Below are 27,873 nucleotides of genomic sequence, written 5' to 3' on the forward strand. Positions count from 1 at the left end.
CCAATACTCTTAGAATCTATTCTCGCAAGTAAATCAACTGCTTCCAAAACTGTTTTCAAATTTTCCTCACCTTTATTTTTATCTGCACCTGGGTTCAATTCAGAATATTTTCCATTAAATTCTCCTTTTTGCATCAAGTATTTATTTTCATAAGTAGAACTCTCTACAGCTTTGCCTTTAAAACCGTCATTCTGAAAATTTCTATTTAATAAATCTATTTCAGACTTTCCAATTTTTTCACCGATATTTTCATCAATATCTTGGTTCATCTCAATACACTTGCTATCGAAATCTTCTTTCAATCTTGTATATTTTATTCTAGAGAAACTTTCAGCAGATATGTCTTTAAAGCTATCATTCTTAATATCTCCTCTAACTGCTAAATCCACTACTTTCTTTTCTGCTTTCAAATTCTTTTCGCTGTTCTTTTCGATTTCTCCTGGGCTTAGTTTGCTATCATATTCATTTTTCAGTTTTGCATACTTCATGCAATTTTCAGTATTTTCAGCTTTATTTTCGCTGATTTTTATTGGAATTCCACTTAACCGCCTACGAAAGTCCATTTCAAGTAAAATGTATTTTTGAATTCCAATTAAAACACAAATAATTTGCAATTAAAATTATGTCACGTGCTTTTTTATGGATGAAAAGATGTCTCGTGTAGCAATCATGAACAATAGAATCAGTGCAAAGATTTATCGTAACCATTGGTGTCCAATCGTTATTGAGCTAGATCAGCTTTGATAGAATAGCAAGGCTGAACTATATCAATAATTTAAGTGTTTCGGATAAAATTAAGTTCAGCTTTGTAATAGAGTACATTTTCCGAGGCTGAACTGAGTGAACTATTCAATCAATGCAAGCCCCTTGAAAATTAAAAGTACTTAATTTTAAAAGAAAAAACAAATTTGTAATAAACATTAAGTCACGTATATTTTTTGTTAATATTGTGAATTGATAATTAATTTAGCACAATAATTGTAAATATCAGAACCAATGCAAAATTTAATCGCAACCGTCGGTGTAAAATCTTTACCGTACGAACTTAGATTTAATAGAATAAACACTGCTTAGTTAAATCAGTAACTTAAGTATTACGGTCACAACCAATTTCAGCCTTAGAATAGAGTCAATTTTGGCTATAGATAAATAGAGCAGGGCTGAACTAAATTGCTCAATTTTTATACATTAAAAAATTTGCATATCTAATTTAAGTAAACATAATATATAAATTTTCTACATCATAATTTAGTCCAACAAAATTAACTATATTCACCATTCAAAATCGGAAAATGTTACTGTTTCACATTTTTCTTTAAATGTGCGAAAAAGTTATACTTATTGCATTGTTTATTAAATAAAAGGAAAACTAATTGAGTAAGCCAACTTCCCTTTGTATTTTAATTGATGGTTTAAACATAATCAGCGTTTGTAAACTATTCTAACGTTAAAATAGTTTGATATATTAATCACAAATTCATTTATGACTTTCGAACTCAAAATTAATTATCATTCAATACTAATTATCATAAGATAAACTTATCTTTTATTTTGACCGATTTCTCGGACATAGAGGGAAGAGAGGCGAATCCCTGATTCCCATATGATTCATTAACAGCAAGGGTCTGCTATCTGTCTTTATTTATCCGAAAAATAAGCTAGTGATAGATATGCAGATTTGGTTTGGATTAGAGGGTACAAAATATCCGCACATCCCTCTGTGACTTTGAAAAAGACACTGTAATTTGTGTTAGCTATAGAGATGAGATCGAGGTGATTTATACTCGCCTTTACAGCTGTGCAGTTGGTCCATTTTACTTTAATGGACCAAGGCACGGCCATATGAAGGTAATCTTGCCGAAGAGTTTTCAGAAAGTTAAGATATTGGCCGGGGGAATTTGCCAGTCATATCTCCAGATATCAACCCTATAGTTATATCTGGGATGCGCTTAACTTCTTAAACTTTTTCTGACAGCCAAAAAGGAACTGAAAACTGCACTGCCTGAACTGATGAGAACAATTGTCACGGGAACACCTAAGCTGTCTTAATTCCATCATGAAATTAGTTTGTGTGCCTTTTATACGTTTAAGGGGGAGAAATACCTTCAACCCATTCCATTATGGAATATATCAACCCATTTTTGAATTTTTCTGAATTTACGTTCTTATACCTTCTTGCTTCGACGAGCAAAACTCACGATTATTATAACTGTTGACCGATTTTTTTCTTTTGCATTACATTAATCTATGTTCAAAATCAATTCCATTAAAATATGTCCAGTTGTCTTAGAAATGGTAATCCAAATCTGAGAATTCGTCAAATTTTGAGCACCAATTTATACTAGTTTTTACCAGTTTTGCATTAACATTGAAAAAATTCAATATTAATGCAAAACAAAAATATAGTATTAGGCTGACTTCTTGTGGAATATATCAGTAATACAAGAAAACTCATTTTAATAAAAATAAAATTTGAAAATGAATGAGAGAATTAGTAAAATATTATAAAAACCAAAAAATAGTCATATGTAACCTTTGCATTAAAATCTTTTAAAATATTCTTTTAACATAAAAAGTGGAGAAAAAAATTACTTCTTAAATCCATTTAATTTAGTCTTTCCTAAAAATATAGTGTTCTTAAATATTTCCGAAGCCTTTTGGAAATGTTAAATTTAAAATATATTTAAATGTAAGTTTAGCGGGTGAAATCTATTTTTGTGTAAGTAAAATTTCTTCTTTACGCAAAAAAAACATATATTACAATAGCTCAATACTAAAATTTATTCTGAAATAAAATGGTTTCACGGAATAAAATAGTTTTCACTCTTCTCTGCGTTTTTTAATAGAAAATAAAATATTTAATTTCTATAAAATATTTCTTTCTTTTTTTATTTGATAATATTTTATTTTAGCATTAAAAGAAATAAATTCTATACCATCCGTCTATCATACTATCTTCCATACTAGCCATTCAAGGAAAAAACGTTTCTTTTTGTTTTGAAATAAACCAATAATAATGCTTGCGTGCTTCTTTTATCTACAAAAATAGACTCTAACGATGCTGCCAATATAATGCATGCAGCTGATATTCTGCAGCACATAGAGTTTCAAGTAGGCAAGAAAACGTTGCACACTGAATAACCTTTGATCTCATGATCGTATTTTTACGTTCTGTGGCGCAATCTTAATCATTCGAGAGGCAGACTTGAAATTTAGAATTTAGTTAGTGCAAATCATGCTTTAAGTTACATAACCGTATATTCTGGGAATAAGCAAACTTACGTAGCAATTTCTTAAATGTTACCTAAATTAGCAAAATTTCTGCTTGCATTCTATTGTTCAATGCTACTGTTTCTCTACTAATACAAAGTTCTAAGTTTTTAAAAATTATGTAATAAGGGTGGTTATTACGAAGCAACCAAACTGTTTTGGGAGATTTTATTCCTTCTTTCATCACTTGAAGAGCGATTTTATTTTTTACCCCTTCAATATTAACTAGCGGAGTAGTGGTGGCTCAGGGGATAGAGCACTCGCCTCCCGATGAGGTGACCGGATTCGAATCCCTGCGATGGCCAGTTGAAAGAAATTGCACACCAGAATTACCCAGACCACAATACTGACATAAAATTTCTTCAGTGGTAGACAGATCATGGGTTAGAATCCCCTTGCCATCAGACTAACCATGGAAGGTTTTCGTGTTTTTCCTTTCTATGTAACGCGAATGCGGGTGAGTTCCAACAACATATCCCCACAAAAGCAAATTTCTCCCAATAACCCAATAAATAGTATAGAGTTCCCTTGTCTTCTAGATTGGGTTCAAAATTGCATGGCTAAGGAGTTAATCATTAACAGTCGTAAATTCAAAATTTGGTCAGCTGATCAAGACGGTTACAAAATAAAATGTTAACTAGAGAGTCGAGATGGCTCGAGGGGGTAGAACGTTCACCTCCAAATGAGATCACCCTGGTTCGATTCCCAGTGGAGGCTGGTTGATACGAATTTTGTTCCCGACTTTCACCGACCACAGTGATGACATAAAATGTCCTCAGGGGTAGATGGATCATGAGTTAGAATCCTCTTACTGTCGGGCTAACAGTAAAAGATTTTCATAATTTTTCGCTCTATAAAACGAAAATTCAGGTTAGTTCCATCAAAAAAAAATCCTCCACAAAGGCTAGTTTGTTCCAATGCTTGATCCAAGAGTTCCTTTGTTTTCTGGATTGGGTTCAAAATTACAAGACTACGGAGTTGAACATTGGCAATCGTAAACTCAAAATGGGGTCGACTGTTCAACACCGGTTATAAAATAAAATAAAATATTAATTAGCGACTTTAATATCCATTCTCTTTTTCACATCGTTTTTTACAAGGTTTCTGAATTATATATTAAGGGTGTCCTTTATGGAACTTTTAAGCAGAACTTTAAATCTCAGAATCTCTCATGAAAGATTTAATCAAGTATCGATTTAACTTAAATAGTTTAAATGATAAAAGTACTCTTTTTAAACAAAGTCCTTCTACTGAAACTAAGAAGGAATAACACCGCAAAGAATCATAAATCATTTGTTCCGTTTTACCAAGCCAAACAACATCTCATTCGGAAAATGACGTTTCGGGGAGTGACGCCAAAAATATGTCATAATTCCAAAGGCGAATTCACAGCCTTCCAATTAATTTTCTCATTCTACTTGCCATGTTCCATTTTGATCAATAACAAACTGCCACACCTGAGAGAATTTATTGATCACGACTGGCGTCTCTACAGAATTACAGTCAAAAAGAATCCAACAATACGCATTTCTCGTAACTTTCAATTTTTCTTTTCCATTTTGTGAGATAAACCGCTCGCGGGATTCCAGAAAATCTGGGAAGATAATGAATGGAGCTAATAAAATGCCGAAAATCGTCGCTGCGTAAGCAAGATAAAATTATTAGTTTCAGAATGCCGCATGGATTAAATATAATTTTAGTTATATCTTAAGCATTAAAGCTAAAATTTGGACTTTGTTTTTTCTTATGCTGGATAGTAAAACTAATTTTGTCTTGTTTTGAATCAATTCTAGCGATTTCATCAATAAGGAAAAAATTTTGCAATAAATAAGCACAGTTTTCTAACTGAAAATTGGAAACTTTTTATTGATTCATAAAATATTCACAGTAGATCCAACAAAGGCTAGGGTATACTTTGTGCTGTGTAGACTAAAGCAGAAAACAACATGAATAAAGCACAAATGAAGGTACATAAATGGACGTACTATAATTTCAGTACTATGTAGTATCCGTTTCTTCCTCGCATACTAAACGTCAAATAAAGGTTGAGAAGTAAAAAGACAAACACGTGTTAAGTGTTTTAACCAATAGGGATTAAGGAACAAGTTTGAACAAGGAAATATTATAGGAGAGATATGGAGTAATTTTATTTAAGAAATAAGAGAGATTTGTGTGCTTTCATTTGTGCTTTATTTACATTGTTTTTTGCTTTATACACTAAAGAGTTATGTTTAGGGTAAATGGCCACCTTCATGACTTTGCTGATACATACGCCTACTGTCTCGCTTAGTAATTTCCACTGTTTAAGAAATCTTCTTTTCTGAAGGTAGCATAGATAATGTCTTATTGTTTTATTAAATTAGACTTAAAGGAAATTTGCATACGCGGATTTTTAATGAAATTTTCAATGACCATTTTGCGCAAATGTGGCTGACATCTATTGATAAAACCAGCAATTTTCTCATTTAAGATTTAAGAGGTCGTGGACTTATTGGCAACTTATATTTTAGAAATGTTCCGACTTTAGAAATGTTATTAATATTATAAAGTTTATTCTGGGCTACATTTTAAAATAAAGTTGCTTAAAATGCGTCTAATCTTATTAACCGTTCCACAATTATTATTTTTTATGCAAATAACTTAAACATATTGTTATAAATTACCATTATAGAGATTCGTTAAATGATGTAGAACTTAACGATCAGCTTCTTGCTTCTTTGCTTCATGTGATGCAAGCAAAAATAGTATTTAATATATCAACCCGTTTGGTCAGTGAAAATATTAAATTACGGTTGTGAACGCACCAAATTTGTTACAGCAATATAATGTTATAACAATATAAATGTTATTTTAAAAAATGACTGCATGGAAAAATTACTTCTGTTCGCTATCAGATCTAAGCATTTATAAGATTAATAGATAATAATATTTGGATGTGAGTAGTAGGGGCACAATCGTAAGTAAATAGAATTCTTTTTAGTACATATACCTTAGGGGAATAATTTCATTTTTTGTAAAGAAAAGAAAAGAAAAAAACTGTTTTCTACCAAAAAAAAACAATTATTGCGAAGCAATCATCGGGATTGATAAGCAGCAGGAAACAGGGGGCTTAGCCTTCTAGTTTCCCTATAAAATTGTTGGATAATAAATTACTTCTGTTCACTATCAGATCTAAGCATTTATAAGATTAATAGATAATAATATTTGGATGTGAGAAGTAGGGGCACAATCGTAAGTAAATAGAATTTTTTTTAGTACATATACCTTAGGTGAATAATTTCATTTTTTGTAAAGAAAAGAAAAGAAAAAAACTGTTTTCTACCAAAAAAAAACAATTATTGCGAAGCAATCATCGGGATTGATAAGCAGCAGGAAACAGGGGGCTTAGCCTTCCAGTTTCCCTATAAAATTGTTGGATAATAAATTACTTCTGTTCACTATCAGATCTAAATATTTATAAGATTAATAGATAGTAATATTTGGATGTGCGAAGTAGGGGCACAATCGTAAGTAAATAGAATTCTTTTTAGTACATATACGTTAGGTGAATAATTTCATTTTTTGTTAAAAAAAGAATAGAAAAAACTGTTTTCTACCAAAAAAAACAACAATTATTGCGACGCAATCATCTGCATAAGCATCTGCATTATGGATAAGCAGCAGAGAACAGAGGGCTTAGCCTTCTAGTTTCTCCATAAAATTGTTGGATTTTCATAAGAATATAAAAATATGTCAATACCATAAATACTTTGATACATTTCTTTCCTAGGCTTATCATTTTGTAGAAAGTTCATAGTATATATAAAAGTATATAGTATAAGTGTATGATAATATATGAACAAACGCATCATTCATATTTTCTTAAACAAATATGTTAAAATTCACTGCAAAAAGTGCTGGTGCATAGTTGCCACCATTTTTGGTGTTGAGGTAAACTTAAATTGTATCTAGTCACATTTTTTCTTAACTTTTTAAGTATTACTGTTTCAATTATTTATTCATTCATTTGTTGCTTGTTTGCTTACTGACAATACTTTTTTTACACGCACATAATAATCAATTTAATGGCATCATTGCAAAAACTTTTCGTTTAAAAAACGAGCCCTTTTTCTGTAATACATTCACAAAACTTCTTTGAATTATTATTTTGCCGTTTTTATATGATATTTCGCATGATAACTGCATTTACGTATTTAAAAATGTATTTAGTTTACCTCAACGCCAAAAATGGTTTCAACTATGTACCAAAATTTAGTGAATTATTTAATTTTAACAGCTTGCTATTACTGTTTAAATATTATTACGAAAAAAATTTTCCACTCATCTTATTTTTTAAAAGTTAAAGTTTGACTTAAAAAGGAAGTAAACTGTCTTATAATACTCTCTTTTAAAATATTGTTTATTCACAAAAGCATACACTCTTTTTCTAATTTAAAATAATGTTTTGCGAGATGAACAGCACGCAGGATTAGAGAAATCATTGTAAGATAATGAATAGGGGTACTAAAATTCCGAAAGTCATTCCTGCGTAACTAGATAAAACTCGTAGTTTCAGAATCCTGCACGAAATAAATAAAAATTTTAGTACCGTCTTACACAAATTAAGATTAGAAACGAAGATTTTCTAAGCTGGATGAGGGATTTCTGTCCTGTTTTAAATCAATATTAGTCAATAATTTATTATAATTTCTTGCTTTCATAAAAAAATTCGAAAAAGACTTAATAAAATCGGTAAATGAAATTAGTATGAGTACACAATTCTGTAAATTATCATGTGTTATTTTATTTAAATGCTATTCTGATTCATTCCATTCTGCATTTTTTATTCATTTTAAAGCTACTGCATCATAACATTAAAGCGTACTGGCTGTTCTACAACAACAGCTATAAGTTTTTTTAAGAATTCAAATCTAAAAGATGTACACATTCTTCTTCTTGGCACTACAGCCCATAGCAAGCTCGGCGAGTTTTCCCACTGGAGTCATGTTGTTTTCAATAAATCAACTCTGTAATTATTCACAGTAGTGATTGCATATTTATATTTAACTGATATAAAAGAAGAAATCAAAATCTAAGATATTACCGAAGAAAGCAGAAATTGAAGCATTAAAACCCTTTTGTTTGCCGGAGAAAATATAAAAGAATTAAAAAGGATTTCGAGTTTCATCAGGCAATAAAACGCTCTTTGTATTTTCAGCTCTAATCTTCATCAACAGTGATTCGTCAGATTTCGATAGTTATTTTTTATATTCCTCTCGTTTAATTATTAATTTATAATCCCTATTATTTATACTTTTTTGTGTCTTCTTCGACAATGACTTGAAAATACTTATTAAGAGTGATCTTTACAGAGCAACCTTTATGTACAATATCCATAAATATTTAAAAATATTGAAATATACTAAAATGCATTAAAATAATATACTAAAATGCATTATAAAATGCATTAAAATATACTTCACTTTTTTGCAACTTAATGCTGTTATAAAGTATTAAATTTTAAAATTGAAAAGTATAAATCTATTCAACATTAATGCTTTATATAAAGTTGTTTGTTCTCAAAAACATGCGTTCGAATTTTCTCAAAATACTGTTCTTTTAATAACATAAAACATATAAGTTATTTTTTGCATAATTGCTTTGGAGCATTAGTGTCTGAGTTATAGTAAAAAAAGCTTTTTTATAATTCAATTGTCTGAGTAATAAAGATAAAAGCTTTAAGGAAAGTTTCCAACATGATAAAACAGTTGCAAAAGCAAAAAGGGATAATATTATCATATAGGTTATGAAGAAAAGTAAAAGCTTTGAATACCAAATAAGTCTGTACTTCACAGATTTTTATGAAACATTTACATTTCTGTTGATCTAAATGTTAGTTTTGAAATCCAAACTTTTTAATAAGTCAGTTGAATACTTAAACGGCTAGTAACTATTCAGCCTTAGATACAATGTTTGTACTATTCTCTTAAGCTGATATTTCTCTTGAACAATTCAGTATATTTTTTATAAGTTTCTGCTTTTAGCATTTTAAGATCAGATTAACCCCTTCTCGGTTGACGTCACATCTCATACGTTCGGCGTCTTTGTGCCCGTATGATCGGTGCCGCATGCCGGACAGAAATTGCATCATTGAAATTGAATTCGTTGCTACTTATACGTCTCTTTAAATCCCGAGATTGTCTTAGTATTTCTGAATATTACTAAGAGATGGCGCACCTAGTCCCCCTTTCTTCACAATCCTTGCAGTGAGATTTCCTACCTTGAATTGAAATCAAAATCATTTCGTAATTCCTGTAATTTCCCTTTCACTAGTGTTACCGTTGCATTTAATCTGTTACAAATTATTTAAGTATTGTGATAATTGTGATTTTTACGCTCTGATGCCCAAGACTGATTGTAAAGCTGTTTTAATGGAATATTATTTTCCAAAATATATTTTACCTAATTTAGATAATAGTTTCATGCAGATATTTATTTTAAACACCTAAAAGCAATAGAGTTAATAAATATGTTATCACAGAGTGTATTTAAGATAAAACTTGGGTGCATTGCAGGAAAAACTGAACATCAGTAAACGGGACATTACATATTTCACCACCAATGGGTCCAGCCAAAAACTGCTTATTGACAAAAAATATTTTGCATTTTTGAGTTTATAATCGAACTTATATTAATTTTCAGCAAATAAAACAAATGCTTTTTTTTGTCAAAAATTTGAGAAATAAAATTCGACAGTGAAGGGATTAACATACTGCTGAAGTACCATTAATAGTTTATCCGAGTACATATTACTCCTTTTTTTCATAATTTAAGCATAAAGAACTCCTGCATAGATGACCCTTTGCATTGGCGACCTAATGACTATGACGAAAAGTTCAAATTTTCTTTCAATCTTTAAAATCGTTGCATATATTAATGAAAACCCCTGTATTTAAAATGTGATAATTTCAGAACATTTCAACGTTCCACTTTCAAAAGGGTCAAATAATTTAATAAGGTGTTTTGGTCTTTTAAATACAGGGCATAAATCTAATGTATGAAGCGACTTACTAAGAAAAATATGGTTTTAAAACGCTTAATAATAATAAATGCTTAACGTTAGTCTGTGTAACTAAAAGGCCGAAAATCTACAAATAAATTTACGTTTATAAAAGTATATTAATAATAAAAGCAGAAAAAATTTTATTATATTTTGAATTTAAAAACTAATTATGTTCCTTATGTTAAGAAATGTCAACAAACTAAATGAGTTTTTAAAAAAATTACAAAATTTTCAATTTTGTTTTATTTTTTTTCAGGGGATGGCCACCAATCCGATGATCTTTCTGCAAAAGATAAAAGCAATGCAGCTTACGATAAAAATCTTTACCTGTATAGTGTAAGTATGCCTTTTTATCAGTATTTTCCTTTAATTTCCCTCGAATAAAAAAAATCCTACTTCCTAAGAATAAAAGAGTTAATTTTGCGTAATCAAATATAAGAGTAATCCTAAATATTTTGATTTTAGTTTGTAAATTAGATATTTATTTTCTTAAGTTTGTGAAATCACTCTCCAAAATACTTTGAAATAAAATTTTATGAGTATATGTGGGGAAAAAATGGCTAGCTTATATGCCTGTTTTATGTGTGAAGTGAAAAACAGGAAACGTTTTAAGGCAATTAGATACCTTATGAGATATCCCAACCAGTATTTTTCGAGATATCACACGGAACAATCATTCCATGCTTTTAATAAAATTTCAAATTCTGGATTATCTTAATGAACTATTGTCATTCTCTTATTACTAGAATATTTAAAAACTCTTTTCCTATATGACCAAATGAAATTAAATGGAATAGTTTTATAATTTCATAATTATAAAAGAAAAAAAATTCAAATGCTCACCTGGAGAATGATTTTTCGTCATATGGGTATCTGAATGGCAGATTTGTTGGCCACTCTTTCAGGGTTACCATATTAGGTGGGTCAACGTTGCTACCACAGTAAGAACAGATAGTACAGAGAAAGAAAGAACATTCACGTCTTGCCCGGGATTTGAACCTAGAACCTTTCAGATGCAAGGCCAGTTTCCTGACCCCTGCACAAGCCGGTCGGCAGAAAAGAAAAATAAGATCAAATGATTTTTTAGATTTAAGTGAAAGAATTTCCGTTCTTTCACCAAGAAGCTTTCGCAATGTTAATATTTTGAATGGTGTTTATTTAATTGTCAGAAATTTGGTGGTCTCGTTGGAGAATATCCGAAATATTTGTCAGATCCAATTTGATATTAGTTTATTTTATTTTAGTATTTTCTTGATGTTTTAATGACGGATTAGGAAGATTAGAAGAAACATCAGTTTTAGGAATACCAGGCAGATATAGACCAGGCAATGGCATTTAATCTTAAAAAAGACGTAAGCGTAGAAAGTACCGAGAATGGGGCTCAACCTTACATAAAAAATAAAAAACGCACACACACATTAGAGTAGAAACCCGGTTATACAACTTCCCTTTATTACCAACACTGATGTTTTCCTAATCTATCCTAAATGGATATTAAAGCATCGAATAAATAAAAAAATATCGATGAATAAATTAATATGAAATGGGATCAAATATTTTGGGTAAACACCAAAGCGACTATATGATTATCAGCATTCACTGGTGAAAGTCAACAATCACCAATGTGATTATCAATATTTACAGGTTAAGATCGTTCACAGTCATCATTAGCTCATTAGCTTATAGAAAATATTATACTGCAGATTTTCTATGAGCTAATGAGATATTTTTCCATTTGAATATATATACTGAGACAGCGGTACAAGCATAAAATAACATTCCCAAAGCATACGTGCAATCTCATCTGTTGTTTAAATTCATAGTTAATAGTACAAACCATTATCCATGCCAAAGTCCATGTGACATAATATTCAGTATTACACATAATATTCAGTATCACGCATTAACTCAGTATACAGTAATTATGCTGTGCTAATATTAAAATATTTTTAATGACAGAAGAACGTAATGGAAAAAGTTCTTAAGCGACATTTTTTGACAAAATTAAGATTTTCCGCGGAAAACTTTTTATTTTAAGTTTATCAAACTGCTCAAAAATAATTTTTCAAATCTCAGTAGATGATTATTCTAAATTAACAACTTTGGGTGTTTTTGGAATGTTCCAAGTTTATTTGGAAGCAACCGATTGATGACTAACCTTAGATAATTTTTTGGCATGAAATTAAATCACCAGCAATGTGAAATCTTTGAAGTAGAAAGTTTAAGTAAGCGTTAGTTTCATATAAGCTTTTGGGTAAGAAATAAAGATAACGTGTAATCGTAATTTCTTATTGCAAACACCATCATTTTAAAGCTAATTCGCTGAAATTTACTTAAATGTCAATTTTCTCATCATTCACCGACATATTAATGTAACTGATTTATCAAACTTAAACTAGCAACTTTGTAATTATTAAGATCTCTAAGGAATCTCTGCACTTTAAGAAAATTTAGTGACGTCACGCATTATTCCCACAATCTTTCCGAGCTTTCATGAGATTCCATGAGATTCCAGCGGGAAACAATTTTCTTTCCTAAAAGTTTTCCGAATTCTATAATTAAGTGTTTTATCTACTTATTTATTTTTTGTAGTAACGCCTCTACTGGGTGTCCCAGGATTGCTGGGACAAACTTTAAGTGGAGCTAGGGGACATCTCAAGGATTCATATTTACAGAGCAACCCATGGTCAGAAACGTCTTCGCTTGCCGCTAGGTGTCGTTGTTCACCAGAGCAATGGGGGAAACAGACCAGTATTGCTGCTGTCATTTAGGCTGTCGTCACTGTAAGACGAGTATGCAACGTTTTTCAAACACCGAGCTTGCAGAAATGCACAGTATGTACGAATTAGCAGAGGGAAATGCACGAGCCGTAGAAAAAGTGTATTTCGAAAGATACCCACAGAGAGATGCATCGTACCGCAGGATGCTTATTCAATATTTTCCTCCACATTCAGATTCATATTCTCACAGTTTGTGAGAATATGGATCAATACAAGGTAATACGCATAGTGTAGGCGGGCTACGATTGACTTGAAATCCTACCACAGAACAAAATGTGTTGGATACCGTCCGAAGTAATCCAAGTACCCGCGTATGAGCCGTTGCTGCTGCCGTAGAAGGATCTCCCATGCCATCTTCAAATAGTACCATTACTGCATACTGCGCGTGTGCGTTTTGCGCAATGGTGTCTTGACCCATGACACCTAGATGCGTATTTTCCATCGTGCGTTTTATTTACAGTGAGACGTATTTCACGCGAGACGTATTCCACCAAAATGAGTATTTATGGGCTAAAGAGAACCCCCATGGCATGAGACCATATGCTAACTTACATTGCTTTTCCGCGAATGTTTTGGCTAGTCTGGTCGATGACCTCTTAGTCGGGTGTTGCTTGTTACCATCAACTCTAATAACTGCAAATTATCTCATCATTTTGAAAGAGCTTCTACCAAGCTTACTCGACCCTGTGGTACATGCCAGACGCCATATGTGGTTTCAACATGATAAGGCACCTCCCCATTATGGCCGATATGTTCATGAACATTTCAATCTATTTTTTGTTAACACTGTATTAGTCTTGATGAACCGGTTCCCTGACCATCAGCTCTCCTGATTTACGAAGTATTGATTTTTTTTCCTTTGGGGTGCACTGAAAAATGCTGTGTTCAGATTCCGAAATGGATCTGGTTGCAAAAATAGCATGCACTGCGGATATTCAACAAAATCCAGGTATATTTGAATGAGTCTACCAATCCATAGCTCGGCTAAGTAGCACATGCATCTCTAACAATGGTGGAAACTTTGAACATCTTTTGTGACATTTTCACATGTCATCTACTACAACACATGTAATATCTTTGATCAATAAATGTTTCATATGATCTCAGTTTTGTGACTCTTTGTTTCTTATACCTGTCATACTACTTTCCCATGAGATTTTCGACCATGGGCTACTATACAATTCTGAATCTTGTGATGTCCCCTACATCCCCTTAAAGTTTGTTCCAATTATCCTGGGACACCCAGTATATATTTAATATTTATATTTTATTTACGTAAATTGTATATCATATTTTCATACACAAAAAATTAAACGATAGATATTAGGGTAAGTTCGTTTGTTAATTGCTTTTCTAAATTCTTATTAAGCCACTTAGCTCCATGAATTCGGGTTTATACATTAGCTGAAAGGGCTAACCAGTCGTTCTCACGACTGACTTATCTGGGTTTCAACTTCAAACGTAGACTACACACCTTTTCTCCATATCTTGTACAAATAAAGATTTTCTACTTCACTCTTTTATTAGTGAATTTTAACTACAGAAACATGCAACTATTTCAATCAGACATGCATGGCAGCACTACAGCCCTACTAATTGCTGGATGACACTACTGGATTCAGTACTACCCCCCTTCCCAGAAGCAGGAAGTACCTAAAACTGTGACGTACGTCGCAGAACAAACGAAGTCCTGCAGAACAATTTGTATCTTGAATAAAATTTTCTTTAGCTTTGACCACTTGTTGTTTCCCAGGAATGATGTTGTTTTAGAAGAGGAACATTTGACACCCTGCACAAATTTCAGCACATTTATCAGTAATCTCCCTCTCCTATATCTTTGCCATTCTAAGGAAGAAATTAATGAATTAGCCTTTGGCTATAATATTTTTATAAAATGGGTGTATCAATTTTTAGCTGACAGCAGGAGAAATCGATCACCAATTTTATCAAGAGAGCTTCTAAAGCAAGCCGTAAAAGAATTAAATTCAGAGATTTCCAATTTCATAAAGTTTATGATTTTTATATTTTCCATTCCCATTTCAGAAGCAATTTGTGAATCGTGGGGATCCACGATTGACAGAATTGTTTCTAAAAGACCAAATGCCTTCAATGGAGATGAAGAAGTTGTTGGAACAACAGACTAGCGAATGTTTGTGTTTGCAAATGGTGCACCATTTGGGCACTTGTCCCTTCGAAAGATTTTTAAGGCAGCCCATATTTTAATGTTCGGACCTTCATATTATAGGCATTTTAATAATAATTCATCATCATCGTCATTAACAAAATTTTGTTTTTCAAAAGTGATTGAAGAAGTAACAAATCAAGAATGTCTCCCTTGACTTAAAAAATAATGTAATGTATCTGCGTATGATCTTGTATTTTAATAAATGAAAATATAGTATTTTAACTTAAAGTTGACTTTTTTTCGCTGTGAAATGCTTACAGAACATTTGTATAAATTAATAAGTCCTGTTGCAGAACATTTGAAAATATTCTGCTTATGGGCCCCCCTTTAACACTTAGCCTTGCTGCGACGGGTGAGTCATATGCATTCTCGGGGTTGGGACAATCAGGGGGTAAGAAAGATAAAACTGGTAAGTGAAATATTTTTATAGCAGTTTATTTCGAAGGGGACGGAGTAATAATAATTTAATTTACTTAATATGACACAGCTTAATTTAAAATTGAGACCAATAATATAGTTAGACTTTGAACTAACATAAATTAGGCATGTTTGAACTAAAGTTAGGAAAAAAGACACTCAAATTAGCCATTCCCAAACTTAAGCTACCGATTATTATTTTTTTCTATCCTGATTCCGTGCGAATACATTTATGTCTCACCCGTCTTGAAAAGGTTAACATCTCCATTAGACTAACTAACTAAGCAACGTTCCACGTCTAAATATAATCAGAAGAAAAGAAACACAGTCAGAACTCAAATTTGATTATTCCAGAAGCGTTACAGGCTTTTGTTTGGAAAATTTTTAAATTCTTTGGAAAGGTTTCAGGTTAATTTCAATAAATTTACTTATTTTTAGAAAAAAGATTTCTGAATTTTTAGAAAAACCGCCCTAATCTTTGCCAGACTAGGTTAAATTAGACATATTCCTGATATCTATCTACACATCAGAGAATAATTTTTTATAAGTAACTTATAAGCAATGTAAATAAATAATTATCGGCTTTTCATAAATTTCAGGATGAAGCAGACGAGAGGCCTCACGTAGCAAGCTTTCTTCATTCTTTAGCCAATTACAATGTAGCAATACCAACTGTTGAAGAAGCAGGTGAAGGTAAGGAAGAGGGAGAAGGAGTTGAAAAAAAGGCTCCACCTAAGGTAATTCTCTTTTTCTGCTACCTTTACTCGTGGCAAAGCTATTATAATTACAGCCTTCACTGTAAGATATCCCAGATCAAATTATGGTATAAAGTACCGGCACTTTGGATGCATCATCCATAAGATCTATTTTACAGTAAAATCCATTTTTACAGTAAAATATCATGCCGTAATTTTTACAGTAATATTTATTTCATAAGAATTATTCAGTGATTTTACGTTAATTTACTACAGTAAAAATTACGGTATATCTGGTTTTTTGCTCCGCAACATGCTCCGGCAAAAATGGATATTACGATAAAAAGAACCGGTACGCTGAGTATCGGCACTTTACCGGAATTTGATTCAGAATTTTTTGCAATTTTTTCCCAACTTTTTCTAGAAACTTTACCAAATGGCTATTTATCGTTAAATTTGTGGAATCTTTAAAATTAAGAATATTTCTTTCTTAATATTCTACTTAATTGGTGTTTACTTTCCTACTTACAAAATAATAGTGAAGTGTAAACCAAACATATACTATTTACATTTAATCTGTTTTTTCGGAAGAGTCAGTTCCCGAAATTATAAAGAATGTAATTTTATGTGACAAACAACAAAATTTGAACGAAGTCTGTCGAATTGTTCGCGAGACATCACATTTTAAGTATACGACTCTTTTGAAATTTAATAATACAGAAACTATTGTGCTGATCATGCTCAAATTTTGAATTTTACCATTTAAAATTACAATGCTTAAAATGATGTAAAAAAAATTTTATGCCTTACGATTCAAGCATTTTTCAACAAATATTAAATGAAATATTAAAGCCAAAATAAATAAATATTAAAAATTACTTTTTGCGCGGAATTATGTTTGGATAAAGGAGTTTTATACTTGGGTTCAAAAAATTTTCGATACGCTTAAAAAATTCTTGAGATATGACGAAATATCCCATAAGTTGAAACTAAAATTAACCCTTTCCTGAACAGCAAAGTATGATTGAAAATTTGAGTTTAGTTAAATAGCACATTAGCAAATGCGATCTAACATAGCTCATTCTATATTCAGCGACAGACTTCAGCTCTTTATTGTCAATAGAATAATGGTCGCTAAACGCTTAAAAGCAATTAGTTTTACTTAAAGCATGGCAGTGGTTTGCAACATTTGTTGAATTAGTGTTGTCAGATAATTTGCAACGGAAAGGATTAAAACATCCAAGCTTTCAATCGCACTCATGACCTACTGGTGTGACTATATTTTAGCATCCATTTTTCATTTTTTTTCTCTCCAGAGAGATAATGGGGAGGTTATTTAACTTGCGACAGAATATAGCAGTATTTTTTTCAAAAAAAATACTACATATTTTGGTGTAACACTGTAATTTGATACAAATGTTTAAACCCCACTCTTTTGAGACTCTCAAACCACTTCAATGTTTAAAATTTCAGTGAATATTCTTAGAAAAATTAAGTCGTTAACGCTTGTTTAAAAAATTTACAAAAATCGAAACATTTTTTAAATGATGCGTATAAGATTAAAATAAATATATCTTATTCTAAAAAATGCATATTTTTGCTTATGAATTAAATTAAGAAACAATCTGAAAAGGTAGAAGATTTTGAAGCTGAAAGAAAATGAGTCATAGTTTAACTCGAATAACATTAACTCGAATTACATAGCCCTAAACTCGAAGAAAAGCTCTAATATTAAATTATATACACATATTTTGTGAAGAATAATCAGGTCTTCAGAACAGAAAAATAGCTTAGTTATATTAACAAAAATTATTTAACTCGAAAAAAAGTAAATTTGGTGATATTTTCTCATGCAAAGTCATCAGAAATACATGAATAATTCACACAGTTCAGACAATGTAACATTGAAGCATCTTTATGGTATCACAAACACTTTTATTTCTTATTAAACTGAAGTATTTCTTCATATTAACATTTTGAATCATTTTTATGATTAGCTAGGAGAAATCTGGCTAAAGTCAGGCAAAACTTAATCTAACAATCCCGAATAACTGAACTCACAGGAGTTCATATTATCTTCTAAAAAACGTTATATGCTTTTGAAAGTGTAACCAATATAGTGGATGAAAAGTGTAAAATATGTTCTACTCTTTTTCTTTGAACAGAAGGCCAATTTAGGTACAATAGCCGGAGTATATCTACCATGCATTCAAAATATATTTGGTGTCATCTTCTTCATCCGTTTGGTTTGGATCGTAGGAACTGCTGGAGCAATCGTTGGTTTCATTGTTGTTTTCTTATGTTGCTGCGTGGTGAGACTATCACTTTCTTTTTATTTAGTTTTCTTTGTAGCAACTTCTCAATAAAAAAATAAAATGCAACTTAAATTTAAATTGTTTACTTTCTCTAAAACATTCTACAAGGCATCTTTCAAAACATATTGTAAGTAACAAAATGCTATTTCTAGTAGTGTTTCATGATCACCACCAAATATTTTGTGCGTAATAATTGCCCTTAGTGCATATTTTCAGAATCTCTGACAGAAATGAAGTTAAAGTTAGGATATTTTTCTACATTAGGGATCGCAAGTTAATATTCAAGCTAGGACGGAAACAGAAGCGCTATCGTAATCTGTCGAATCACTAGCAAGGAAAGCTGAAAAAAATCTTCAAAATTAGTTTCATTTTAATTTGAAACCAGGAGTAGTTTCTAGGAATCACCTTTCCACTCCCTTATTTTTTCTTTTCTCCGGAAATAAAACAGGTTGTGCCATTTTAAGCTCTGCCTTCCTCAATAGTGATCCATAAGATTTTTATAGTTCTCTTTTCGCTTGAACTATCATTTGGTGACCCTTAATGCATGTACGTTTTACTTCATTTATCAAAAGAATTCTTAAAACATACAAAAGACGGAGTACCCTGTATATTTGCATAATATTTATCTGTTTTATGAAACAAACTGGGCAATATATAACTCATATTTACCCCAAATGTGCAAATAACTAGTGAAAAAATTAAGTCAGTGTGGTACAGAAATGCAGAAGTTTTTAATATAGCATCAATAGTAATAAATTACTGATATTTACCCCAAAAGAGCAAATATCTAATGAAAAAACTAAGTCAGTGTGGTACAGAAATGCAGAAGTTTTTAATATAGCATCAATAGTAATAAATTACTGATATTTACCCCAAAAGAGCAAATACCTAATAAAAAAATTAAGTCAGTGTGGTACAGAAATGCAAAAGTTTTTAACGTAACATCAATACTAATAAATAACTGATATTTAACCCGAATGAGCAAATAACTAATGAAAAAAATTAAGTCAGCGTGGTACAAAAATGTAGATGTTTTTAAAATAACATCAATAATAGTAATAAATAACTAATATTTACCCCAAAATAGCAAATAACTAACGGAAAAATTATGTCAGTGTCGCACAGAAATGCAAACGTTTTTAACATAACATCAATTTAAATCTTTTTTCATAAAATTCAGCAGTCAAAATATTTCATCCAAATTTCAATTATATTAATACCATAAAGAATTATTTCCTGAAATAAATTTAAAGACAGAAAATGAAAGTTTAAAATAAACTTATATTACGAACATAACTAAATTGTTTTAAAAACTTTAAGTTGAGAAAAATAAAATTATTGTGTTAACGATGAATTTTATTGAGTTTTATTTCTTGGAGTTTTATTGCAATGGAGATAAATATACTTGAATAAAAATTCCAACGCCTTAGTTTCTATATGATATGAATAAATAAAGCTTCTTTGAAATAAAACGAATTTCCCTTCTTTCAGACAATTACAACTGTAATTTCATTAAGTGCAATTGCAACGAATGGTATAGTACCGGGTATGTATAATTTAACTTATTACATTTTATTAGCTATTATCTTTCAAATTTGTAAATATAACAAACTTTGCTTCGGTAAATTAAAAAATTTTGAACAATAAAGTTGGTTTCGAAAAAACACAAAATTTAGTCTAAGTATAAATTAACTTATTTTAGTAACCGAATTATGTAGTTTCACTTTTAATATTGGTTTTAAAAAGTAACTAGCTACAATGGTATTTTGAACCATTTTTACTTTCCTTATTCTTCATTGTTGTTAATTTTTAATTTTTTTATGTCAATTTTTAAAGGCTATGTCAATTTTTAATGTTCATTTTTGGATGGTATTTTGACGTTTTGAATCGTATTTTAACGTTTTGAATTATCATTTTAATGTTAAAATCATATTTATTTCTCTTTTCCAATTATACTAGTAAAAATATATTTCACTGTATATTGTAAATAGTCTTTTAAAATGCTTATTAACTCTTTCATCGCGACGGACGAGATATTTCAGCTTTCAAGCATATTCGCTGCGTCGTTGTTATATTAGTTAGTATTGTTATTGATTGCAATCGCTTATTATTTTTCAAAATAAAATAAACAAGTTTTGAAGAAATTCGCTTTTTGTTTTAGTTTTAGCACTGCGGGGAAACTCTTAGCGCAAAAGGATAGGACTAAATATGAATTTAAAAATTGTCAATAAAATTCAGTCCTAGAGGCATTATTTTGAATGTATTGATTTTGTATGCTTTGTCTTAGACATTTGTATTAAAAAAATACGGAGAGGCTTCAAGAAAAGCATTTTTTGGAAAGTATTTGATTCAACACGTAAATAGTTTATTTTGCTTTGAAATTATTATAGAAAGTTTATATGAAACTTACAATGCTGCAGGCTCATCAAAAACGAAATAATAAACGAATAGTAGCTGCTATCATTAATTAAAGATGCTTAGGGCCGTTCCGCTGTGACGTCATCAAAACGCGTTTTGAAACGTTTCTCGTTACCCTTCTCACAGTGAAGCCCTCTAGCAACACTAAATTGGATTAAAGAGCAAAAAATCAATAAATTAGTAAGTGTTATATTTTTATTTATCAATTTTTATTTTTAATTTTCCTTTTATTTTGTTCTATCATAAATCTACTATAAACGGAGAAAAAGAAAGTTCATATTGATAATTTATCAAAAATCATTAAATCATTTTTATAATAGTTAAGAATTAACTTTAAAAGTATACGAGCAGGTTTATATGTTTGACATTCACTATTATTTCCTTTAAACTATTCGAAGATTAAATACGGATAAGTAAGTGTTATTTCTTACAATTAATAATTGTAAGAAATAACACACCGTATTTGAACTTCAATTAGTTTAAAAGGAATTAATGGTGAATGCTAAACATATAAATATGCATTATATTCGACATAGAAATAAATTTAAGAACAGGGAACATAGATAGAAATTAAAATATTTAAATCAAATCAAAATCCACTTTAGGGGCTAAACAAATTAACATACTTTGTTTACATCCAAATATTTTATGCAATTAAAATAAAAGAAGTGATTAAAATAAACAATGCACGAAAACTTCATGAATTCAATTAAAAAATTTTAATGAAAACAACAAACTCCTCTTCAAATTAAGACTGATTACCGCATCGGATTGGGGAGCTATATATGTTAAGACGGGAAGTATTAGCTTTTAGCTCCATGCTTTGAAAAAAAATACGTATCTCTTTTCTTGCTCTAGCATTAGAGAAGAAACTCGTTAATTATTTCTGTAGGGTTGCTGTATATGATCAGTGTAACCACTATATTTTTCAAAATATAGTTTTACTACTTGAAATTATATGCTTTGGAAACTTATGATAACTTTATTTAATTTAACAGCGGGAGGTTCTTATTTCATGATATCAAGATCTCTGGGGCCGGAATTTGGAGGTGCTGTAGGAATACTTTTCTACTTAGCAACAACATTAGCTGGTTCCATGTATCTGGTCGGCGCTGTTGAAATTTTGCTAGTAAGCATTGCAACATATATTTTTTTTCTATATCCAATTCATTTCCATATGATTTTAATTTTTTGGCAATCCAATGATTTTTTTTTTTTATCTTTCCTTTTCAACCCAATAAAATTTAGCTACTCCAAGTTAATATTCCTTTTATTGTTTCTTTATAAACTTAATACATTTATTTATATCTGATGACATGTTTTATTTGTTCCTATTTAAACATCTATTTAGTTGAGGGGGAAGGGGTTTCTTTCTTATACGAAAGTTTTCACATAACATTTTCAGAGAAATTTGGGTCCACTAATGAACCCTTCACAAAATTTTATCTTCCTTCCTTCCCATCCTTCACAAAATTTGTATTAACAAATCCTTCAAAAAATGCTTTACCATTAAAACGGACCATTTACAAAATATTGTGCATTAAAATAAAACCCTTCATAATATTTTTTATTCTAAAAATACTCTCTTTTAAAAATTCTTCCTTGGAATCAAGGATATTTTCAATGCATCATTTTAAAACTACAACTTTGAGAATGATTTTTTTTACTAAAGTACAATCCTGTTTTTAGGGATTCACAAAAAAGAAGAATGCTGATAGAAAGAACTAGATTTTACGGTGGTTTTAGTTATAGAAAAATACGATTAGATTTTTCACAAATTCTCAAAACAAGACCTTTTAAAACAACTCTAAACAGAATACTGATTTTTGAGATTTTTCACAAAATCTCAGAAATTCTTTTTCTCACAAATTTAAGAACAGATTTTTCAAACGTCTGAAATAACACTTACTTAACACAACATGCTCATTATTATACGTAAATTCGTTTACATACTCTAAGGTAGGGTTCTTCCTGTGGATTTCCACTGAATTTTCTCATTCAGTTTAAAACAAGAGTTTAAAAAGAAAATAAAAAAGGTTCTAGATTTACAAATGTCTTGAATTAAAAAAATTTTTACAAGAACAAAATCTGTGATTTCATAAAAAAAAGGTAGCAATGAATGGTACGTAAAAGATCTTTTGTATTTTATTAAGATTGCAACTAAAAAAAGTAAAGAGACTAATTTGTCAAAAAACACAAAATCGAAAACAAAAACAGGTTTCACAAATTTATATAAGGAAGGTTTTTTCAAGAATTGCAACTACAAATATTTCACGTGATGCTAAATCTTTTAATTATGTAAATGTAATGATACATTAACTTCTTTTCGAAATGTTTTTCTTCTTGTGATTAGTACTTTATTGATGCTTAGTTTATTAGCATATTCATATTCAGGCTGTTTTAGAAAATAAATACATTCGAAAATTTGTTGTGATATTAGAATTTTGTTTAATTTTTTAAAGAAATACCAATAAATTGAATGTCCTAAAACTTAGTAATCTATGCTATTATTAAGACATAAAAATTGCATAGAACGAAATCAGTAAACATGATGCACAAGGTATTTTTAAAAATGAGGAATTCAAATTTTTAACAGATTCGAATGTTTATTAAGGATGTATACTTACATACAGGTTACATGTGATTATGGTTGGTTATGAACTCCTCAGAAATATCGAATGGAACTTTCCTTCATTGAAAAATTACGAAAAATCTGTTTGAGATTTTCATTTGTTTTTCTTTGACTTAAAGTTTATTATTTATAGCGCCATCTGTCAAAAACTGTATGCCCTGCCACGTAAACTACAATAATTGTTTAAAAAAATAATAACTTTATCAGTGTTAAATTTTAGTAAAACCATCAGTTCAATGTTAAAGTTTAAACCAAAAATGTCATTAAAATATGGCTCACCTATTACTCTTCACCTTACTATGGTTTTATCTATTACTAAAAAAACTTTATTGGCCTTAAAAGTATACAGGTGGAAAGCTTTTTTTTCCAACTGCATAAATTTAAAGCCAATGAAGTTCTTTTTTAAATCAAGTAACAACAGTTAATACTGAGAAAGAAACTAAATATTTCAATTAATTGTATTTATTTTTGGGACAAAGACATGTTTTAAAGGTAAACAACACCTTCGTATCATTAACTTTATGCTAATAAGAACCAAACTAACCTGAGACTCACGTGAGAAAACTAAATCATACCATGGGATTTCTCTGTCCAATGATAATGCACGAAACGATCTTTTTTATTAACTTTTATGCATACAGATACATATGGATATAAAAATAGATTTTCTGTTGTTAAATTTAGAGAACTAAAATCAATTTCTTTTCCTTACAGAATTATATAGCACCTGAGCTTGGCCTATACGGGGACTTCAGATCGGATTCAGAAATAATGTATAATAATTTTAGAACGTACGGTACAGTTTTACTGATTATAGTAGGTATCATGGTGTACATTGGAGTTGGATTTGTTAGCAAATTGGCGCCGATTGCTTTATTATGTGTCATCGTTTCAATCATCTGTGTCTACGTTGGCGTTTTCATCAATATGGATGGAAAGCATGATGTAAAGTGAGTGATGTTTGAATTATTAATTTCAATTGTCTAATATGATTATAAGTTTTTACAAAGAATGATACATAATATTATAGACAATAATTAGATATAGACTGACATGCTATAGACTGGTTGGTTGGTTGGTTGGTTCTAATGCCACTTGCCACACGGGCAAGCCTGCTTGGTGAAACCGAGCAAATTTAAGGCAAAGTGTGCGTTTCTTGTTTTTTCAGTGGCACCATCTATGGCCAAGAATTCGACTTCTGCCACACCATATACTGTCACACCATCAATTATCATAGCCCGAAAATACCAAAGCAAATTTTTTTTTCTATTACTTAAATTCGAGATTAATGAGACTTTAAGTCAATCTATAAACCACATTGCAAATTCAGTGTAAAATAATTACGAGGTCAAAACAACTCTGATCATTTGGCAGTTAATATGATTATTTGATATGAATAATAAATATAAGCACTTTATCTCCTTTTTATAACATACAATAAAAATTTTAATATGGGCATTTATCATAGAAAAAACACGTATTTCCGAAAACTAATAGTTTGAAAAGCCTATCACTTATATTCCTTACCCTAATAGCCTAAATTAATGTTGCTGTAGCAAATTTTAATAGAAAAATATGTGTTTTATACGAAACTTAAACTTAAATACTTTACTTGGGGTCTGCATTAAATTGAATAATTTAATTACATTTTCAAAGATTTTAAACCAGGGTACAAATAGTTAAAGAAACTAGTATAAAATGGTAACAAGTATTTTCTAAAACAAATTTTTAAAGGAATTTTATAACTCTCTTGATATTATGAGAAGTTGAGAAGAGTATCGTACACTGCATTGCTCTGAATTAGACAAACGGTTTCCGAAAAATTTTTAATTAAGAATAGTTGAAACTAAAAAATTAATTCTTATATCTGGGAGTAATTAGCTCTAGACATTTTTCCATAATTTTTTTAACCATTGATATCGCTGATAATATTTAATACTTAAATGGGAGAAAAATAATCGAACATTACATCACAATTTTCCAAAATCTCTTTGTGAAAATACCATAAAAATATTTCCTTAAAATTAACCGTTAGCTGTAAACTCATGTCATAAAGTGACACGAGGGGATGTACGTTTCAAATGTTTTTAGTTAATTGATAGCTCCGCTGTCCACAGCGCCATATGTCGAGAAAATTCTGAACTAATAAGAACAAGAGGCGGGGAAAGTATGAATTGGATTCATGCAACTCGAGAATAAGTGAAGTGATTATGCCTAAAGGCCTGGTTTCTTAGGACAGGACGCCGTCAGCTGGAAATCAACGCTAACCTCTGATTGGTCCATTTGTGAGTTTGATAGTATACGTCATCGAACGCTCATCTTGAACTACAATTGCCGTCCAACTCAACTGCAGTTGGATTACAACGTGACGTTAACCACAGAAGCAATGGCGGACAACATCCAACAGTACATTGAAATAAGCCAAGACTGATTTTGACATTAAACATAGCTTCTTCATTAAACATAGCACTCTTCATTTAGCTCAGCTATAATATGTTTTTTCTTGGGCAAAGTCACTATTTGTTCTCTAAAACACTGGTCGACAATAACAAAATCAATACAAATTCAAAATAAATATTTGTTTACGTTATTAACGCATGCGCAATGAGAGATAATGTCTGCGTTGAACCGACTGCTCACGCTGATCTAACAAAAAAGTATTTTTTTTGGCGTCAGCTCTACGTCAACTTTCCGCTGACGCCCAGATAAGACGCTAGTTCTAAGAAACCAGGCCTTGAGCTAACAAACCAGTATTTTGTTGGCGTCAGCGAGACGTTGACGTCCCGCTGACGCCCAGATAAGGCGCTTGTCCTAAGAAACCAGACCTTAAGAATGACAGGTATTCAATTAAATCAGATTTAATTGAATATCTGTAAGCGTCGTTCCACGTGCGTGCGTCACGGCTCATTGGCTTCTGGATCAACAAATGCTCCGATTTAGCTACGATGACATCACTTTCGGGAATCCAATTGTTATGCCACATGAATTAACCGCAAGAATTGATTTTTGAAAAGAACTGTTTTCTAATTATAAGTTTTTGAAAACCATCAGTCATACGTATAACAGTCTTAACATTAAAATAATCAATAATAAAATTTCTATGAATTTCAAAAACAAAAAAAGAAATTTCATATCCAGGAGAAACTGATTTAAATACCTAGTTTTATGATTAATGTTCTATAATTAATGTTTCGGGGGAGAGGTTGGAACCAAATGCTAGGAGAAAATTATCTAATCCATTTTATTTGAATGGAAACTCTCACACCTTATCAGATCAGTATTTTGTTTTTAATTCAGGATTTATTAATATTAGAAATTATTTAGAAAATATTAATGGTAAATCGTTTAATTACAATAATAAAACAAAAAACGGTATTTGAACTGTTTATTTGGTATTTTTTTCGTTCATATGGTGTTGGTTTATCGAATATTCTGGTTTTTTAAATTATAGTTCATATTACCACACATTTAGCAAAAAATACGCTTCTGAAAGTAAATCTAACCGAATAAATAGTTGTTATGCCATACTCTAAGGTATCATCATAAAATTACTAAATTTTGCAACATTTACTAAAGTTTATAGCATATTATAAAAGAGTATTTTATTGTCAATTTCTCCCAAATCATTAGCAAAAGCGCTTCGGTAAAAATTACCCAACTTCTTAGTATTTCTAACGAGCCAGAAACACGGTAAATTTTACTATATTCCGGTAGTTTTGACGATACTTTTTTTATGTGTGGCAAAATGAAATGCTTTGATGAAAATTCCTACTTTGCATTTTTTAAAAATGAATGTTTTATTTCAGATTTTGCACGCTGGGAGGACGAATATTAAATACCAAAGGTTATACTGTGTGCTCTAAAGATAAGAATGACACCAATTCATTGTTTCACGTGTATTGTAAACTTCCTGGAAACCTAACTGTAAGCCCCGGAAATCTTACTGATGATATTGAGTATGATTGTGATGATTTTTTCAGGAAGAGTAACGTCGAAGAAAGATTAGCAATACCTGGACTCAAAAGTGGTGTTTTTTGGGGTAATCAAATATTTCTTAATTACATTGCAATTAATCTATCAAAATGAAATAATGTTCATTTTTAAGGCACTTAAGAGATT

The 27,873-nt window shown here is 30.6% G+C and overlaps 1 protein-coding gene across 3 annotated transcripts in view; it reads left to right on the forward strand.

The window, feature by feature from the left end:
* LOC107456464 (solute carrier family 12 member 4) overlaps window positions 1-27,873 on the forward strand; it is a 444,402-nt gene that overhangs the window by 380,679 nt on the left and 35,850 nt on the right. For all 3 annotated transcript variants that reach the window (XM_071180171.2, XM_071180172.2, XM_043042832.3), the window contains exons 2-8: window positions 10,569-10,648; window positions 16,294-16,431; window positions 18,555-18,701; window positions 20,196-20,250; window positions 22,121-22,251; window positions 24,469-24,704; window positions 27,561-27,793. In XM_071180171.2, coding sequence (XP_071036272.2) covers window positions 10,569-10,648; window positions 16,294-16,431; window positions 18,555-18,701; window positions 20,196-20,250; window positions 22,121-22,251; window positions 24,469-24,704; window positions 27,561-27,793 — 1,020 coding nt within the window. The remainder of the gene's footprint in view (window positions 1-10,568; window positions 10,649-16,293; window positions 16,432-18,554; window positions 18,702-20,195; window positions 20,251-22,120; window positions 22,252-24,468; window positions 24,705-27,560; window positions 27,794-27,873) is intronic.

This window comes from Parasteatoda tepidariorum, chromosome 1, assembly GCF_982258835.1.
Source record: "Parasteatoda tepidariorum strain Cologne lab strain chromosome 1, Ptep-v5.0, whole genome shotgun sequence".
Lineage (NCBI taxonomy): Eukaryota > Metazoa > Arthropoda > Arachnida > Araneae > Theridiidae > Parasteatoda > Parasteatoda tepidariorum.